General features: G+C 40.1%; 1 protein-coding gene across 1 annotated transcript in view; it reads right to left on the reverse strand.

The window, feature by feature from the left end:
- Positions 1 to 14780: 14780 nt before the first annotated feature.
- CSRNP2 (cysteine and serine rich nuclear protein 2) overlaps positions 14781 to 21207 on the reverse strand; it is a 54196-nt gene continuing 47769 nt past the window's right edge. Inside the window, exons 4-5 of the mRNA XM_063444783.1 lie at positions 18623 to 18919; positions 14781 to 17151 (exon numbers count right to left, since the gene is read on the reverse strand). Of these exons, the coding sequence (XP_063300853.1) occupies positions 16291 to 17151; positions 18623 to 18919 (1158 nt within the window). The 3' untranslated portion in view covers positions 14781 to 16290. The remainder of the gene's footprint in view (positions 17152 to 18622; positions 18920 to 21207) is intronic.

The following is a 21207-nucleotide window of genomic DNA, read 5'->3' on the forward strand; positions in this document are numbered from 1 at the left end:
CTCCATGTGGTTAAACACTGGCAGGTCACCCATGTGGTGACAATGTACTAAGGACAATTGTACCAATGTACCATTTCTGCTTTGAAGAGAAGGTAAGTTTAAAAGGTATAGTAAAGTCCATGATTTACTAAACAGTGTGTTGCGGTCAATTGAAAACTAAAGTGCAATTTTTAAGTTAAAGGGTTACTCCAACCCTTTCTAATGTTTTTTAATTTACAATGAGCTATTGGTCATTTGTTATGAAAGGAAAGGAGTGATGCAGTGTGATGTTGGACAGGACATGGAAATACTCAAGGAGAGCTTTGCCCACTGCTGGATTCAAGGTAAGGAAGAGCGTTTAGGACAGGAGTGATGTGGGGTGACGCTGGACGGAGCATGGAACACTCAAGGAGAGCCTTGTCTGCCGCTGGACCTAAGTGCAATAGGGCACTATAAGGTATAAGGATTTTTTTTTACTTAACCTTGGTCCTGAAAGAGGTTAATTCACACCTTATTTAACTTTTCCTTAGTTGAACTTGTAGTGAGAGAGAGCGTCAGAGAATTCATCTGTTTGAATCCACTAGGTTTACTCTGCCAGAAAAATTTCGGGTATTGCCCCGAATGTATTGTGGCATCGATTCTAATGCCCATTAAAATTTTGGAAATGTTATTTTCCAAAAAATGTGCGCGTTAGATTTGAGTAAATATGGTAAATCCTAATAGTGGAAGTAAATTAGGATGTAAATATAATTACATGTTAATGGGTTTGCGGCACCTCAGTAAAATGCTTTCGAAGTGCTTGAATTTTTCAAAATGTTTAATATATATTTTCAATATTTCATCTTTGCATTTAATAAAGTACATTTATTGTCAACACATGCGATGATGCCCAGGTTTATTAAATACGTGTAACACATCTATACATTCAATAACCGTCAGGAAATTATTAAAACATACTTACATTGCAACAAAGTGAAAATGAACCCATAATCTACATTACCCTGCAACTACATTGTACATTGTTGATGATCCATGGTCAGTTTTGTCCCATGCTCAAAGTCATTAATTGTCAATATTTTTATTTTATAGTATGAGCCTCCTATCTCCTATCTAGGCCTGCTTTCAGGTGGCGGGGCTTCGAAACAACACACTCAATATCATGACGTGATGACGCGTTTCGCCTTAGTCGGCTTTTTCAAATCTCTGTCGGAATCCCACTATCCATCCAAATTTATATCCACCTATAGGGGCGTGAATACGAAAAAGTCTCAGTTTATTGGGCCTGTTAAAAGACCATACAGTCCATAGGAAAACATCCTTATGCAAATTAAAGTCTTTAAGCAAAGTATATAGGGAAAGATTGGCTAAATGTTTTCTTTATTGTACACACAAAGGCTTTGAACGGCATAGCGTATCCGCACACTTTAAAAAATGCCACAACAAAGATCCCAGTGGGTTTAATTTTCTAGGGATTAAATTAGTGAAAAAATCCTAGCATGGGGGGCAATCATATTTTAGACATAGGCAGAGAGGAAATTAGATGGGTCCACAAACTAGGCACTTTAGAACCAAAGGGACTCAATATAGAATTTTACCTGTATAATTTTTTTTATAAAGCATTTCCTCATATTATTTTATATTTTTTGTATAAAATATTTTTTTTATATGCAACATCTTTTAGATATATTTGTGTGTGTGTATGTGTGTGTGTGTATATATATATATATATATATAATCTTTATACATAATTTTTATAAGTATATGTATATTATTTTTTAGAGATATTATATTGATATACTTTCTGACATTTCTATATGTAAGGTTCCTGTTACTAATATTGTGTTTTTCCTTCCTCTAGTAGGCTATATTTTAATTTTCTTATTTGTTAGTATATCTGTCAATGTACCCTTAGATGATGACTTTATATGGTGCTAAAATATTTAGTTTTGTTTATATATCTTAATATCAATTTTTAGCTAATGTTGCACAATAAAGAAAACAACATTTAGCCAATCTTACATAGTTGCATAGCTGAAAAGAGACTTGCGTCCATCAAGTTCAGGCTTTCTCACTTTTTTTTTTTTTTTTGCTATTGATCCAAAAGAAGGCATAAAAAAAAAACAGTTTGAAGCAGTTCCAATTTTGCAACAAGCTAGGAAAAAAAATCCTTCTTGACCCCAGAATGGCAGTCAGATTTATCCTTGGATCAAGCAGTTATTACCCTACATTGGAAAATGATATCCTTGAATATTCTGTTTTTGCAGGTATGCATCTAGTAGCTGTTTGAACATCTGTATGGACTCTGATAAAACCACTTCTTCAGGCAGAGAATTCCACATCCTTCTTGTTCGAACAGTAAAAAAAAAATGTCTTTGCCTTAGACTAAATCTTCTTTCTTCCAGTCTAAATGTATGACCTTGTGTCCGGTTTGTGAATAGATTTCCACACAATGGTTTGTATTGGCACCGAATATACTTGTGTAATGTTATCATATCCCCTCTCAGGCGACGTTTTTCTAAACTAAAGAGGTTTACATTTGTTAGCCTCTCTTTATAGCTGATATATTCCATTCCTTTTATTAATTTTGTAGCCCGCCTCTGCACTTTTTCTAGTGCCATAATATCCTTTCGAACACGTGCCGTTTGGCACGTGTTCTAAAGGATATTATGGCACTAGAAAAAGTGCAGCATAGAAAAAGTACAGCATATTCAATATGTGGTCTTACCAGAGATTTATAAAGCGGAAAAATGATATTCTCATCCCGAGAATGAATGCCCTTTTTCATGCATGACAATACCTTACTGGCCTTAGCCACTGCTGATTGACATTGCACATTGTTGCATAGTTTGTTGTCTTTAACAATTCCCAAGTCCTTTTCATGTGTTGTTATCCCCAATTCGCTTCCATTAAGGGTATACGTTGCTTTTGCATTCTTTATGCTGAAGTACATTTGCATTTTTCAACATTATATTTCATCTGCCATTTGAGTGCCCAGTTCCCCAGTCTATCTAAATCCCTATGCATATGCAGCAAAGTAATATCTTGCTCTCATTGTATTACTTTACAGAGTTTTGTGTCATCTGCAAACACTGAAATATGACTTCCCCTATCGACTTTGCTTAAAGACTTTGATTTGCATAAGGATGTTTTCCTATGGACTATATGGTTTTTTAATACACCCAATGATCTTAGACTTTTTTTTTTGTATTCACGTCCCTATTGGTGGATACAAATTCGGATGGCCAGCATGAGGTGCAAAATGTCATCCGAAGCCCTGCCCCCTGAAAGCAGTCCTGTGTATCCGCGCTGTGTGGTATCGCCTGAGCCAGCAGCATACCGCAACTGCTGTGTCTGGGTCATAAGGAGTGAAGATTATGGCTGGAGATATTGTGGCACCAGGCCTGGACTAGCCATCGTGCATACCGGGCAAATTCCTGGTGGGCCGCAATGGCTATGGGCCGAGGCTATCGGGAGATCACAGGATCTTCCCTGTCGGCCCATGCAGAGCCAGCGCTATCCGAGCGCCAGCCCTGTGTGCCACTCCCTTCATGTGCCGGTGGGGAGATCAAAGATCTCCCTCTCCGGCCCACAGGCACAGACAGGCGGCCGCCAGCTGGGGAGTGAGGGAGGCAGAAGAGGACCCGGTGAGCACTAGACAGCAGCTCTGCCGGGTTCCATTCGAGTGGTCGGATCATTGCCGCAGTTACCACAGCAACGCTCAGATCTCGAGAGAGTGAACTCTAGCCACTAAGATCACCCAGGATGGCAGCACGACTCCACCTCATTTTTTTCCCAGTCCGGCCCTGTATGGCACTTTTATATGTATACTTGAAATAAAGTGTTATCTTTACCTCCTGGAGCCATCTGTCCATCTTTATTCAATTGGGTCCATCACACTGAAAGTGATTACAGCTGGAGCAGTTTACAGTTCTGCTCCCTACTTGTGAGTGGAATTTCATACTTTGATAGTTCACTGCAGTAGCGTACATACTGGGGTTGCAGGGGGCCCGGCTGCCCTGCGACCCAGGTATGTACCCACTGTGCCAGCCTCTTCTCCTGGGGGGCCCATGAGACGGCCACCTCAGGGCCCCCCAGGCTGGCCTTTATGTCACTCGGCAGGCGGGCGCGGGAGGGAGCACTCTCCCCTGAGTGCTTCCTCTTCAGCTCCCTCGCGCACCGCACTGATACTGGAGCCGGAAGATGGCGTCATCTTCCGGCGCCGGCATCCCTACGCGGCGCGCAAGGGAGCTGAAGAGAAAGCACTGAGGGGAGAGTGCTCCCTCGCGTGCCCGCCAGCCTGCCCGGTGACCAGCCGCCCAGGAGCCCAGCAGCACCACTGGAGCCCAGGGAATCCCCTCAGCACTCCAAAAGGTAAGGAGGCTGGGGGGGATTAAATTTAAAAAAAAAAAAAAAAAAGTGTGAGTGTTAGTGTGTCTGTTAGCGTTAGTGTGTGTGTCTGCTAGTGAGTGTCAGTGAGTGTGTTACTGTGTGTGTCTGTTACTGAGTGTGTTTGTTTGATGTCTGTTAGTAAGTGTGCTTGTCAGTGAGAGTGTATGTTTTGTAAGGGAGTGTGTATGTCTGTCTGTCGCTGAGTGTGTCTCTGTTAGCTAGTGTATATGCGTCTGTTCGTGAGTGTGTGTGTGTGTGTGTGTGTGTGTCTTCAGCACTTTCCTTTCTCCAGCGCCGGACTCCCTTGGCGCTGGGGATCCCTCCAACTCTCAGCTCCAAATGCACATGCATGGCAAGAGCCGTGCATGCATTCAAACCGCCCATAGGAAAGCATTACTCAATGCTTTCCTATGGACGTTTAGTGTCTTAGAATCGCGGAAGCTCCTCTAGCGGCTGTCAGTGAGACAGCCACTAGAGGCTGGATTAACCCTCAGTGAAACATAGCAGTTTCTCTGAAACTGCTATGCTTTCAGCTGCAGGGTTAAAACTAGAGGGACCTGACACCCAGACCACTTCATTGAGCTGATGTGATCTGGGTGTCTGTAGTGGTCCTTTAACTTTGTGTGCATCTGCATGCACTGGCGTACATACATATTTTATGTACTATCACCCCCTGTGATGACATGAGACAGAGCTAGGAGGAAGTGACTGCCCGTCACTCCTTTCAGCTATTAGAGAGCTGCGCAGGAGGAAGTAGGAGGGAGTCAGAGTGGGAACTGACTCGCATAAGGATGAGGCCCCCACTGGACCCCAGGTAAAGTCACCCTCCTGCAAAAGGTAGGAAACAGGAAAAGTGTTGTATATATATATATGTGTGTGTCTCTGTGTATGTATGTGTCTGTGTGAATGTCTGTCGAGCGGTGTGTTTGACTGTATGTATGTTTTTCGGGGTGGGAGGAGGGTGTGAGAGGAGGCCCAGTGATAAGTTTTGCACCAGGGCCCCATGGATTCTGTGTACGCCACTGAGGTTATTAAAAGGGATACTATAGTGTCCCATGAGATTTACCACTTATTGGAGTGGAGATATACCTGTACATTGCCTTTATCTTGTAAGTGTAGTATCAATAAAAGGGGTGTGTGTTTTTTTGATGGTGTACACAATATGTCTCTTTATATTTATATATAGCAGAGGACTTATGGCAGAGCTCTGGCTGAATTTACTGATGAAACCCTGGAGGGGGTGATAGGCCTTGTTCTTCCTATTGTTTGTTAGTGCACATAGTATTACATATCTCCTTAAGGACACAACTTCTGGAATAAAAGGGAATCATGACGGAATATTTCCGTCATCTGTCCATAAGGGGTTATTCACACATATTGTATGGAGTTACCTTCAGTCTGAAGGATTTAGGTTCTTATTTATATTTAGTAGGAATCTTAATTGGTGATGAATTAGTCGCCTTACTATTTTGGTGTGTTCATTTGGGGGTTTGGTTTTCAGTTCACTGCAAGCCGATGTTTATTGAATAAACTGTGTTGTCATTTCATGTAATGCCTTAGCTCTCAGTGTGTGGGTCATACATACAGCCTAAATTAGCAAGTATCTATTATCTGCCTGATCAATTACCACTAATAACCCTCAACTCACAGCACAAAGAAACCTTCTGAACGACAGACCGTGTGGACACATGTAGGTTCCAGACCCATAGACCAGGGATAGGCAACCTTCGGCTCTCCAGATGTTTTGGACTACATCCCCCATAATGCTCTTACACACAATGCTGGCAAAGCATCATGGGAGGTGTAGTCCAAAACATCTGCAGAGCCGAAGGTTGCCTATCCCTGCCATAGACGGACACTCCAGACCCATAAAGCACTTTAGCTTGCTGAAAAGCTTTAAAGTGTAATTTAAAAGGCAGTTTTGTTTACAATGGATTATCCAACAATTGTACCTAAAAAATAATGTGATATGCTGGTGACACGTGACTAGCCATTTTGATTACATAGATCATGTGTAACACAAGCGCTTCACATTTTGGAGTAATTACTATATATAGTTCTACCCTTAGTCATAAAATTCATAATGTAAAATAAGTGGAATTGCTAAATAAACAGAGCGCAGCCACATACTGCAGTTGCTACCACTGGGTGCAATGATCTCCTGCACCTGAGCCATGTCTGTCCAAATATTCACACGCAGTGTGTGCACGTTTAACATACACACGTGGGTCAGCCCATAGATGTTGAAAGGAGAATGGGGGAAAAAAAAAGGTCACTAGTCTGTGAGCACAAGATAGCAGCGGCTATGGGATGGAAGACATTGTACTCTGTATACTACAGTTTGAAATGATGCAGGATTGGAAAAAAACACAAAAAACTATTTAAAGAGAAAAATGATCAGTATATTAATTTTATATAATATTGAACAAACCAGAGTTTTCAAAATGTATGCAGGTAAATATATAGGTTGTATATATAATGCCCAGTCTGAGCATTATCAATATGTTTCTTATCTCAAATACATGTTGTAGAATACAGTCAGATCAATAACCATTGATCAGACATACAATTACTGTATTTTGTTATACTGGCTTTTAAAGTAGAGAAGAATTGTTTCATTACTTCTAAATAGAAATCATTTACCTGGGGAAAAACAAAATAGTCAAAGAGAAGTTTCATAAAGTGTCAGCATAGTTTCATTTATTTTTACATTTAAATATTCTCTTAAATACAGAATTATCACAATTCAGAAATCCTACAAAGGCAAAAGAAAATGGCAGGGACATCAGATTAAAAAAAAATATATAAAGAAAAAACAAACAAAAAACATGGCAAGCTATAGAATTTACATTGAATTTATGTACATTTTTCGGTAATGTGTGCAATGACAGGACAGCTGGGTAATTAGTTTAAGCTTACATCACTAGCAATAGGCAGATAAGAGTTCTTTCACATAGGATGTGTCAATTGGATGCATGTATCACAGGGAGTGATAACTTACAGGTCTCCCCCTTAATATCCTTCACCACCAACAAGTTTCTGGATAATGAGGATTTGTGCTATAACCACACAACTAGTTTAACAACCCCGATCTTACCCCATCTTCAACAAGGAGAGCTCACAGTGAATGGTACAGAAATGGATGGAGTGATAGACATTCAAGAACCCATCTTAACAAAATTGTCTTCATTAAACAAAAGGGTGAGGGTTTGAAATGACAAGGACCAGATTTGTACAAACCACTGACCATAGTCCAAGAGCTTTTCAGAGCACCAATTGCTTGGCTTGGCATCATCCTAGTATGGTCATTTTTGGAAAAAAGGACGCCCCCAGTAAATCGCATATAAATAAATATTTCTTGCTTAGTCTTTCATGAAGAAATGTAGAATAAAATCTATACAGTATGAGATCACACAAACCCTGAATTTGTTTATTATTCTAGCTGTGCAAGTCAGGTAACAGGGTTGAAAGGTGAAATAATGCAAAGCACTTAAAAGCCTGGACACATTTGCCTTAATATGGAAACATTTTAGGAAATGCTCATTTCAAGTATAAATCAGACACACAAAGCATTACATTTTCACAATCGCAAAACCTGGTGCAAACAAACGGGGAACAATTGGAGTTTTTATTAGTGTTCATTAACCTCTCCAACATAGAACGAGTGACCGTGCTCTTTACAACAATGTTAGATGCCCAACAGAAAACCAGAGAAAGTATGCTTATTAAGCATTTCATTTGAAAACTATAAATGGTAACATGTTTAGACAACACAATAATGATGGAAGAAAAAAAAAAATAGTTTCACTTTGTAAATTTAAAAAGAAAAAGAAAAAAAGACTTTCTGGCAATAGGGCTGAGGTAGAACAAAGGTTTGGTACATTGGATTGTCTTCCAAACGTATTGCCCACATTAAATCCTAGCTACAGCTTCACTGAAGATGCCAAAGCAGGGTTGTTACACAGAAATGCATGGATCTCTCAGTGAAGAGTTCAAGTCAATAGGATATCACAACATTACCAGTCTACCATGTTTTTACTCTGTCTACGAACACATTAATAGTTATGTATATCAGGAATGCTAAATCTAGAGTGATCAGGGGTTTTCTACGAATTGTTGCATTTTGCACTAAATTGACTTGTACCTTTATAAATCTGACCCACAGTAAATATGATAAAGAAGAGATACCTGCATTGGCCTTGGTTTCATTTAGAGCCCCCCCCTCTGTTTATTTTTTTTAATGATATATTTCAGACACCGGGTAAATAATGTTAAGACCAGTCATTCTTTATAGCGTGCAGCGCAAGAGGAGGCCTTTATGACATCACTAACTTAATTTGCTTGTAAAACATTAAATAAATCATGGCTGTGAGTATTTATCAGCAATTTGCCATTTTATATGGTTCTTTAAAAAAAAACAAACAATTATTTTCTGCTAAAGAACAGCTAGCAGCGGCGTTATTTTGGAGGATTTACGCATTATGTACAATGTGTGGTTGCAATATTTCAAAAAAGGATAGTGCCCAGGAGGCTTCATTTTTATAGGTTATTTTATCCCACTTCTATTTAGGGATATAAATCATTTTTATTTGTACAAAGCACAAATCTTTTGAAGCTCAGCAGTGTACCTTAATCAGGAAATACATTGTATAAATGTAGAAATTTATAGAAATTACATTTCCACGACGAAAAGAGTTTTATGTCCAGAAACTCTAAAATATCCAAATAGAAAGGTAAATATACACCCCACGATAACAATGGATCAACCTTTTTATCTTGTGTGAGTCACTTCTGTAAACGAAGAGAAGCCCCACAAACACAATAAACCCTAGTACTCCAGTTCACTCATCACGTTTGACTCAATTTGTGGCATTAGTGTTCTGTACAGTACAAATTAAAACCATGGACTTCTGAAATCCTAGCAGCCACTTGCAAAATGCATCAGAATTTGAGGTGCAAAATCACCTTTTCTAATACACTTTCAATTATAATCTGTCTGGGTCCTAAAATCAGATCGGACATGTGGATGTGCACAGATTACCAGCAATGGCTGTATTTTGATTGACACTGTAATACATGTGCACATTTAGCTCATGACGGTACTGGGATAACCTAATGTCAAACATTTGCATTCCCACCTACAAGATTTATAGGTTTACATAGAAAGATATCAGAAAAAAACAAACCATCTGTTGTACAGGGAGTTATAGGATACATTTGGTGCTCCCACAAGGAACAATGAGCGGAACAGGACTGGCTGAGAAAGCTCAGTCACTTGCTGTGGAAAAAAACTGCCACAGAGATTTACTCCAAACAAGGGGCATTCACAGGCATGTTTTTGTTTTATTCACCGTTTCACATTTTCATGTGTGTGGACTCAAATCAAAATTCCTTCTCCTGCAACGTGGGATAGCTACAGCGCTTGGTGTGTAGAAGAACATTTACTGTAAAGGAAGGAATACTTAAAAAAAATAAAAAAAATATGTAAAAACACACAAATATACCCACAATAATAAATACACTCAGAAAATATGCAAATTGATCGTTTTGCATGTTTTCTTTTGGCGTATATTAATATTTTCCCGCAATAGCTGCAGATCTAGTATCTGCAGCTACAGCAAGCCCCCACAGCACAGATGTTTTGTGGCTGTCCAATCACAGATTTTCCTGTGAGCTGAAATGCAGCTCATTGAGAAGTCTTTGCAAGGCAGGTGCTCTGTGCAATTGCGGCCTCTTGCCTTTAGCTCCATAGGGCTACAGGACCAGCAATCCAACAGACAGTCAAAGTCAAGGAAGTATAATCCGGTTTACTTCTAAAAGTACAGAATTTTATTGAACGCAAGCTGAAGAGTTGTGTGTTTAGAGTATCCTTTAAGTCGCTATACCAAAGTAAAAACCATACAAACCATGTATGCCACAATAGAATTCTATATTACATCCTCACTAATGTAACATTTTAAATTGGTGCACTAATAACATTCAGAATGTTCCATGTGCCTAGTTGGCAGCTACAAATTTCAATACCTACTTTCTTTTATAAACTTTGCTATAGAAACCAGATCAGTACCCAGTCTAATTTTTAATAAATCCTTTCCTATTTGTGCATGAGGCAAAGGCTCCAGAAAATGTTTACTGCTTCTATTATAAGGCACAATCACTTGCTCAAACGCTTCCAAACAAAGTCATTAACCCCTTAAGGACACATGACATGTGTGACATGTCATGATTCCCTTTTATTCCAGAAGTTTGGTCCTTAAGGGGTTAAACCTTTAAAAGCAGGTAACCCTCTGCGTCCAATTTTATGCCTATTTAAGGCAGGAATCCCCATCCTCCGTACAGCTATATTCACATGGGCTTTGCCAGCCTAAATGCAAAGCAATGGCACAAACAGGCCATCTTTGATTTAAATGGGATTGTTACACCTCGGGATATTACATTGGCGATTGGTTTCTGGGTGGGTAAACTAGGTGCAGTATTTGCGCTCTGTAAACAATGGAAAGAACTAAAACAAAACATACCGGTAATTAAAAGTGAACTCATCTTAAAGTAGGTTTCATTAATGGACTACTAGATTTCTCCCTGCTATTCCAGCTGCTGTCATGTTGATAGCACTAACTGGAATACCTTACCAGTGACGATTTGCTGCAAGGCTGAACTAGTGCAAAACGTGTATCGTAATGACACTGGTTATGTGTCCAATTTACCCTATCTGGCATCTCGCTAAATTTTTAACTATTGCTTTTTATTAAAGGGATACTATAGTCACCAGAACAACTGCAGCTTAATGTATTTATTCTGTAGTGTATAACATGTCCCTGCAGGCTTTTTAAAGTAAGCACTACTGTTTCTCATTGGCACAGCGTGGCATTGTGCATTCCTTACACTATAATGTTCCTTCAATCATTTCAGCTACAATCAAGGAAAACAACATTGGTTTAAAAAATAAATACAAAAAAATGCAATTAGAAGAGTGGCCTACACTTTGCAAGGTTTTAAAGGATCTATTCACACACATTGCTCCTGTGTCTGGAGTCTGTTATATTTGTGACTGTTCAGAAAAGTGCTGATTTCAATAGAAAATTTTATAACTGAACTGGAGGCAGAAACACCTTCCTGGCAGCCTGAGAGTTTTTTTTCCCTACTTCCGTTCTTTTCATGCAGCCTACAGAAGTGGCAGTCACATTAACCCCTTAAGGACACATGACATGTGTGGCATGTCATGATTCCCTTTTATTCCAGAAGTTTGGTCCTTAAGGGGTTAAAGGAACTCTATAGGATCAGAAACACAAACATGTATTCCTGACCCTATAGTGTTAAAAACACCATCTACTCCCATCGCCCTCTTCCCCTGCCCCCCTAAAAATAGTGAAATTTTACCTTTATTCCAGTATGCTGGCTGGCTGGCTGGCTGGCTGGGCTCCTGATCGGTCTGCTTGGCTGACATAATCAGAAGTGTTGATTTGAGCCAATCGCAATGTTTTTACATAGGAAAACATTGGATTGGCTGAGTGTCAAGGAGGCAGATCAGGGGCAGAACCAGCACAAGCCAAACACAGCCCTGGCCAATCGGCATCTCCTCATAGAGATGCATTAAATCAATGCATCTCTATGAGGAAAGTTCAGTGTCTCCACGCAGAGGGTGGAGACACTGAATAGCAGTGCTGCCTTAGGAAGCATCTCTGAGGAGTGGCCAGTGGAGGTATCACTAGGTTGTAATGTAAACACTACATTTTCTCCAAAAAGACAGTGTTTACAGCAAAAAGCCTGAAGGGACTGATTATACTCACCAGAACAAATTCAATAGGTTGTAGTTGTTCTGGTGACTATAGTGTCCCTTTAAGCTAGAGTGCACCTACCTTCCCCCTTCTCAATGAGCTGCATTACAGATCATTGAAAACCATAGCAAAACTGTGGTTGTGTTCAGAATCATGGCTCCATTACAAATGGTTCTGAACCAGAAGCTTCAGACTGATATAGTCCCTGGCACAAATGGAAAGCATGTGCTGGGTAAAGGGAGTGGTTTTCTATATAACATACCACACCCCCAAGAAAACATTGAGGGGAAAAAAAAAAAATATGTATGCATGTCTTCTTTAAGTGGTAAATCTACAAAATTGTTGAAAAAAAAAAAATATTCTGAAGTAAATAAGTACTATGTATATTGCACACCTAAAAAAAGAAATAAAAAAAGAAAAGGACAGTGGAAGATGACTTCATACTTCATACTGTTTGGGCATTTCTTTTCCTTCTATGTTGCATTAGGTCCATCCGAACCAACACTATATAATAAAGGGGAATTTAACCTCTGCCCACACCTGCTTTAAGACGCTGCATAGAAATGTCTATTAGAACTCCTGTAAACCCTGTGTTCTGTTCTCGGCATTATTTCAGCGGTTAATGTTTGCGATGCACATCATTACAAATAAAGCTTCCAAGAATTACTACTTAGAAATTCAACAGTTTGGGATTTCAGGAACTGCCAACAAAGAAATTAATTTCGATTATTTAATTCCCCCCACCGGCTGATGTCGGTGGAGACTGAACCAGCGCTGAGAAACATTGGAACTGGAATCCGGTAAGTGATAGAGGTTTTTACACCTTCAGCATCACGGAGGGGGTGGGCAGAGAGGGAGGGGTGCACTATGGTTCTCGGAAAACAACTTGGGTTTTCCGAGCACTATAGTTTCCCTTTCCATTTTTTACACTAGGCATGTCCATATGCAACATAGGTGGGTTATGTTGGGTTTAGAACAGGAAAGATCCCCAGATGTTTTAGAACTACAAATTCCATGATGCTTTGCCAGCCTTTACAATAGCAAAGCATCACGGAGGATGCAATTCTATAAGATTTTGGGATGTACAATTTTTCCACTACTGCTTAAGAATGTACGTTTACTTCTTTGTGCTGTGATATACGTGAAGTATGAAGTAACAAACACCAGTTTACACTGACCTGTTACCAATACTCTATATGAATGATAAACAGACACTACAAATAAAAAAAAACGCTAAATGAATTGCATTGATGACTATGCAGGATTATAGCAAGTCTTATTCAGCCAGTTCTACTTGATATGCACTGGACCAGTTTACCAGCATAATTAAATTCTGCTTAAAACAATAATAAAAGAATAAAATGGATAGATGTTAAGCTGTAGATTGCACATTATTAAAAGTGAAAATGCATGGTCTGAAATTAAGGACAAATAAATTAACACTAGTAAGCTAGCCAGTGCATGGTTTTTGTTTATTTTTTTTCTACTCTGCTATCTGAACAAGATTTCTCCCCTTACAGCCTTCTCCCTTGCCTCAACTGGCTGGAACAGCCATGTGCAGCAAATTGGTCCCCCAAACCAACTGAAGAAGTGTAATAAATCAGACAAGTTCATTCTTCACAATCTCATTAGTGGATATCATCACTCATGCAACATTCTATTAAATAAACCATGACCTGCCAATTGTTTGTTCCAAATGCTTAGCCAATGAATGCCACCCAAATATGTATGGAATTAATGTTGCTAATGAGAAAGTAGCATCTGCAAAAGCAATATGCCTTGTGAGGGGTTGGGTCTTGGTTACCATCTGTGTCAAACAACTCAAAAATGTTTTGCTACCATGGGATGCCACGAGAGTCATGCTAGAACCATGACAACTATACCAGGCTCTGTGGGTGTGGGTGTGGGTATATATACACATACAAGAAGAAAAAAAAAAAAAGAAGAATACTGCACTCCATAAATTAAAGTTCCTTGTCCGGTGCTTGTCAGCAAAATACAAAAAACAGAACATGATATAGCACTCCCGTGACTTGTTTAAAAGTTAAAACTAAATATTTATTGTTTACCTAAAAAGTCAACGTTTCAGCTCAATTCCTTCAAGCTTTCCTCAGGACTTTTTAGGTAAACAATAAATATTTAGTTTTAACTTTTGAACAAGTCCCGATAGTGCTATCATGTTCTGATTGATATATATACATACACACACACACTTTTAAGCCAATCTAAAAGGAACATGGAATTAGTTTGTAACAGTCTCTCGCCAAGCTTCGATAACACAGACACAAGAATTTACTGATGTGATGGCTTCCACAAGTACTAAAGGTAGGAGGTTCTAGGCAAAAATATTATCATAGGTATGGGAGAAATTGATTATGTAAGTAATTTTAACTTAAAATGTTATATATGTCTTTAAATCCTTATAAAGCCAATTATAAGGCCTTCATTTACAAACACTTGCAGGAGCTCTAGCTTGGATATGATTGTCGGCTATTCTCTTCAACTCCTTATAAATGTTGTTCTAGAATATTGAAATATTACAGACCAAAAAACAGAACTTCAGATAATTTTGAATGCTTAATGCAGTGTGTACAGCTTATACACACACTTTTTGTCATTTGGTATATAGGTCTTACATACAGAACTTTGAGTCATTCTACGGACGGTGATAAATTTGAATTTTTTTCCACATCCGGGACGGTGGAAATAAAATCATGATTTGCTTCACTGTTTTAAGATTTCTGAGCGGAATATCCCAGTCATTCTGATGAGTGCTCATTTATGTGCAAACAGATGTACACCCAATGCAATTCTTATCATGGATGGATTCAGGATTGAATCATTGTACACACAGGCAAATTACATTTATGAAAATTTGAGGGTAAAAAGGTTCCACATGGCATTTAATTATGAAACACCATACAGTATCCAAAAAGAGATGTAAATTGATACATGCATCCAAACAATTTCAAAATTCTCTGTTCCTTTAAGGTGTGTACACATTCACATACCTGGTTTGAAGAAAGAGAAAATATTTTAGCCTTCATTGTCCATTAGTATCCGCAAATAAATATTTTTTTTTATTCATGGGGTGTCAACTTAACGCAATGAATGAAAACTCAATGTGAAAAGTAAAAATTAAAAATACACCTCAACGAAGTGGTGTTTGAGCTCTGAAATTAATAAGCACTGAATTGTCACCATTATCATAATTGATGAAAGAGCACATCTAGCTACACCAGACCCAATTGTTCCTCTGTATTGTACAGGTTATGAGATTAGCAGCTTTAGTGGAGGGAGTCCGTTCTTTATAGGAGTCCTGTGTGTCAGCCTTGTCCTAAAGTTAAAGTGCTGTGCACTGGTTAAAGGCAGCTCAACGCTCCATAAAGATGAAATTCTAGTCCCATCCAATTTATTAGCACCATAGTACCCAGCCCTGCCTGTTTAGTCTACACGGACAAACCAAATATACTCACAGCACTCGTACAGAAAAGATCCATGTGAAGAACCTAGAATGTGATGGGTCCACGATATAGTAATTCACACTATGAACTCATGCACAGGGGGGGGGGGGGGAAGGTGCCAAATAGCAATACCCTTCTTATGCCATGTAAAACAGCAGATTCTTTGGGTGGTAGATCAACGTCTGCAGTGCCATTGTTCTCGCATAGTCAAGGACAAATAAAAACAGGATCAGCATTGCAAGGTTACTAAACATCCATGATTGTGAGGGTTTCGAGGGACTGGAGGGGAAATATTGCAACAAAACCCAGCAATAAAATAAGCCATACTCCCTCCCCCACTGGGTCTCCACTAGATGATGGTACGATCACAGATAAAGCATACAGACTAGGACATGTTGAGGATTTAAGTCCCACACCCATCCTAAAGGTTCTGCGAAATAGATAACCGAAAATAATGACTGGGGATGGGGTTAGAATTATACATTTCTCATACAGCTAGGGTTTTGATGAGGTCTAAAAAAAAAATACAAATAAATAAAAACTGACATTTGTAAATAGCAAACTAATAAAAAGAGAACCATCAGATGCATGGTTGGGTCAAGTAAGACTATGGAGACTTTTAGAAGTAAATAAGTAAAGAGGGGGAGTTAGAATGGCTTGTGCAAAATAGTTGCCAAAAATTGTCACACGCTCAGGGCACTATTCGCAGAAGAAAACTGCTGCTCTGACCAGGGGGTTTGGCTTTCACAATTTTCCTCCAGTGTGCCCTCATCACCCACAGTTGCTAGTTTCCTATTTGAATGTACCACGGGCGCAGAGCTACCCTCTGCCAAATTAGACAATGACCCAGGAAGCTCTGGAACCAGGTCCACTGCATCAGAGCAAGTGGCTATCGTGCATTCATCAACTTTTACCATGATACTTTGCTCTGCAGTGACAGAGTTGACAGATTCTGTCACTACTGGACCAGGCTCCAAGCCTGTGTGGTTGTGGTCATGATCATACAGGGACACCACACTGCCATTAGTGTATTCCGGTGGTGAAGCTGGCCTCCCTGAGTCCTCATCAGTGAAGCAAAGAACTGAGGTACCAGCAGAAAGTAGGATTGGAGTAATAGAGGAATGGCAGGTGGATGGTGGTAGTGTAATGGGTGTCTCTAGTAGACAAACCTCTAGACTCTCCACACTGGAGTCCAGACTGAGGCTAGAGCCACTAGAGGCTTCATCTGCCTCATCAAGCATCCTCTGGCGTTCCTCTGCACTCTGTAGATGTCGAACTGCAGCCTCATTTTCAAGATGATAGTTCTCAGCAATGAATTCCTGAAAATCTTGTGTCTCTTGGGGAGTTGTTGCTACCAGAGAGCCATGAGGAGGCTCCTCTTCAAGATGTTGTGGTCGAGGATGCTGCCTCTTATTCTCTAGCTCTAGCTTCATGATGGTGTGAAGATAATGAGTTCGTACCCGAATTGGGTTAAATTCAATGCGGCCTGCAATGTTACTGCAGCCATCTCGAGAACAGCCACAAGGAAAGGACATTCGATCCACCTGAGAAAGATATTTGAGGGAAAGGAAAAAAAAAAAAAAGGAAGAGTATCAAGTGAGTAGTGTGAAGGGGGAATAAATAAATAAACATAAAAAAGAGAAATATACCCATTAACAAGAAACACACTGTACTAACCCCGTAAAATTGCTTATTGAAGTTTAACAGAACATGGTCAGACTACACTACTTTAGGTCAATGAAAAGGATGTTGCATGGTTTAGAATAACATTCATACGTGGTTTTGCCATCTCAAATGCCTCTTAGTGGCACTGGAAGGTACAAACTTTATCCAAATGTAGTATGACTTCCCTTGTAATATATTTTCAAGTTCCTACTTAAATGAACAACCACGTGTCTATTCTACCTGGAGCATACCTGCACAACTTGGCAGTAGGTAAGGGCCAAAATTAAAATAGGCTAAACTTCTTCAGGTTGCAGGTTTTTTTGCGCCTTACTTCATATGAGAAATGTAGTCCACCAACATGTGCATTGTCAAGTTCCATCCTATTTATTACAGAGGGAGGAAGCTGCGCGGTGGAATATGGAGCAAGGATACCCATTAATCCTTTAACCACTGACATGTTGTGAGCACTGGGCATCTATTAATAGAATCCCTGTGGACATCTGCTTTATTTTCTATAATTTTCAGTGCTGAAAGGGATTTTTAAAAATCCTTTAAGTTCTACTGTTTTTTTTGCCAGAGTATGCCGTAATGGTGATGACTAGCACAAGCCAAATTTGCACATGTAAACTCAATTTTCAGTGAACAATCAAGTGTCACAAAGATTACTAGTAAGCATATAGTTAAAGGGACACAAAGTTACCAGCTTGATGTAGTGGATCTGGTGAGTATAGTCCGTCCCTGCAGGTTTTTTAATGTAAGTACCACCTTTTCAACATTATTGCCTAGGGACATCTCTAATGGCATTCACTTAAGACGCTCAGCGATGCACTGACGTTCAGACACTGAACATTTCCCCATAATGATGCATTGATTTCCTTTGGGAATGCATTGGATTGGCTGAGATTGTCAATTTTGATGATCTCAATCTAGGAGGCGTAGCCAATCGTGACATACCCGTGTAGCACTGGAATAAAGGCAAGTTTCCACCCATTCTAAAGGGAAGTGGTGTCCAAAGATGCGGCACGGTTTACATGTTTTCACAAAATGTGTTTTCTAAACGAGGATGGTGAGAACTCCAGGGGAGTCAAAATAATTTCAATTAAATAAAAGTATTAATTAAATAGGATGGAAAACAAGGAAAATAAAGACAAAAGGAAACAAAATGCAGTAGGGATATTGCTACATGGGTTATGGGTATATTTGGGAAGAGTTCTAGAATGTCACCATTCACTTAAAGTAGAAAGAAAAAAAAAAATCTAGATTTTTTCCCAATTAATAATTCAGTGCAGGTGAGGGTGAATAGAAAACAAAATACAAAAGTTAAAAAAGATAATTAAGTTCTCGATATACCTGACACTTGATCCCAGCCTGACTGCAAGGGCAAGCCTCTGGATCACAGTAGAGGCGGCAGTCACACCCGCACTCCTCCCTTGAGAGGCGGATCGCTCGCAGCTCCTGCTTTTCTTCAGCATCTATACGATGCACCCCAGCAGCTCTAAGAAGGGCTCTGCGTCTCTTGGTAGGTAGTGGCTGGAGAAAGAAGTAGTCATCCACTTCCACGTTATCTACATCTATATCCTCATCAGACACGTCCTCCAAGGTTAGACCTTCAGCCTCCTCAGACTCTACAGTGCCATTCTTGGTCAGCTGGTGATAGAGGGCAGAAACAAAATAAAATTTAACTACGTTTAAGTCTATTACACATTTCTGTTTCAGCACAGATGTCATGCCATTGATAAAGTTCAGTGAGGGACAAAATTAGTTTGGCAATATATTCATTGCCCGAACCAGTGCCGAGGCACATTGGTGCTGGACTCAGGTAAGTGACAGGAGGTGAGGAGGGGGTTACTATAGTGCCAGGAAAACAACGGTTTTCCTGGCACTACAGTTTACCTTTAAAGGAACACTCAGAACTGACTATCTCAGCTAAGTCAATGCTTTCCCATGGGAAAGCATTTGATTGTCTGAGATCGTCATTTCTAATGATCTCATCCAAGGAGGCAAGGCGGAGCCAAATCATGCCCTGGCCAGTCAGCTTCTTCTAATAGAGATGTATTAAATCAATGCATCTCTATAAGGGACGCTCAGCATCTCTATGCACAATGTGACTGGAGGTGTCCCTAGGCAGTAATGTTAACACTGCCTTTTTTATGAAAAGGCATTGTTCACATGAAAATGCCTCCAGGGACTGATTCTACTCACCAAAACAACAAGATTAACTTGTAGTTGTTCTGGTGACCATCGTGTCCTTTTAAGGAAAAGATGAAGCAGCATTTATTCTGCACATTATGTAAAGGGCCACCATCAGGATTCTGACATGCTAGTCTAGCATAGAAACTGCTCTGCAGTTTTGTGCCAGAGGTTAGTTGCTACACCAGCACACACGAGTGTGAGTTATGTATAAAAATTATGTTTCCCCATAAGTAGGCAGGGTGCACGGGCGACAGTTGTCATTAGCTTTTACCCTGGCACGCAGCGCTGGAAGGGAGACTGCAGATTTCCCTCCCTCAGTTTAAAATATATAACAGAGAAGCATTTTATTGGACCTTGAATGACAAAACATGAAGTCAGATGAGCTGTGGATACGATGGAGGATGACCTTGTCTCAAGCTTGATAAGGTAATAAGTAGGTTTCTAGTGAATAGTAAAATCAAGAAAAGGGTTATAGTAATTTGTTAAAGGACAACTATAGTGCCAGGAAAACATACTCGTTTTCCTGGCACTATAGTGCCCTGAGGGTGCCCCCAACCTCAGGGACCCCCTCCCGCCAGGCTCTGGGGAAAGGAAAGGGGTTAAAACTTACCTTTCACCAGCGCCGGGCGGGGAGCTCTTCTCCTCCGATCCTCCCATTCAGCTGAATGCGCACACGCGGCAAGAGCTGCGCGCGCATTCAGCCGGTCTCATAGGAAAGCATTATGAATGCTTTCCTATGGACGCTTGCGTGCTCTCACTGTGATTTTCACAGTGAGAATCACGCAAGCGCCTCTAGCGGCTGTCAATGAGACAGCCACTAGAGGATTTGAGGGCTGGATTAACCCATGTTTATAAAAAAAATGGGTTAACCCTAGCTGGACCTGGCACCCAGACCACTTCATTAAGCTGAAGTGGTCTGGGTGCCTATAGTGGTCCTTTAAGGTTCGATGGGCTATTAAGGACTGAATTATAGTCAACTATTTTTAACACATTTTACGAAGTTTGTGTTACCCATCCCTCCCCCCCCCCTTTTCTTTTTTGGTAAAAAGGTACACTATAGTCACCTGAACAACTACAACTTAATGAAGTTGTTCTGGTGTGTATAGTCAGTACCTGCAGGCATTTTGCCACTAGAGGTGCTTCCTGTGTCTGTGCTGCAGTGTGCAGCTCTGACGTTTAGCATCTCCACGCTCTGCATGGACCAGTATTTTAAGTTTCCCCATAGAGATGCATGGATTCATTGATGAGGAGATGCTGATTGGCCAGAGCAGTGTTTTGCTGCGCATGCGCAATAGCCTCCCAAATGCTTTCCTATGGGAAAGCATTAGATTGGCTGAGATTGTCAATTAAACACTATTGGGACAGGAATACAGGTTTGTGTTTCTGACCCTATAGTGTTTGTTTAAGCGCAAGTCCATTAGTTGTTTTGTATTTTAGACATTAGCCCACATATTATAGGAACATTATAGCATTAGGAATAGAGGTTTGTATTCCTAACACAATAGTGTACCAGTCCGCAGCAAAAAAATGTGTCCCCATTGGGGCTTCCACGTCACGTGGCAGAGTTTTACTCTGTCAGTGCAGTGGAAGCGCCTCAGGTGGCTACCATACTAAACTGAAATGCTTTACATATTGCAGGGTTATAAGGACAGGGGTACTGCACCCAGACCACTCAAGGTGAAGTGGTCTGGGTGAAATAAGCATCACGTTGCTGCATCTTTGATTAAATAGTATAGGAACGC

Source organism: Pelobates fuscus, chromosome 1 (genome assembly GCF_036172605.1).
Source record: "Pelobates fuscus isolate aPelFus1 chromosome 1, aPelFus1.pri, whole genome shotgun sequence".
Classification (NCBI taxonomy): domain Eukaryota; kingdom Metazoa; phylum Chordata; class Amphibia; order Anura; family Pelobatidae; genus Pelobates; species Pelobates fuscus.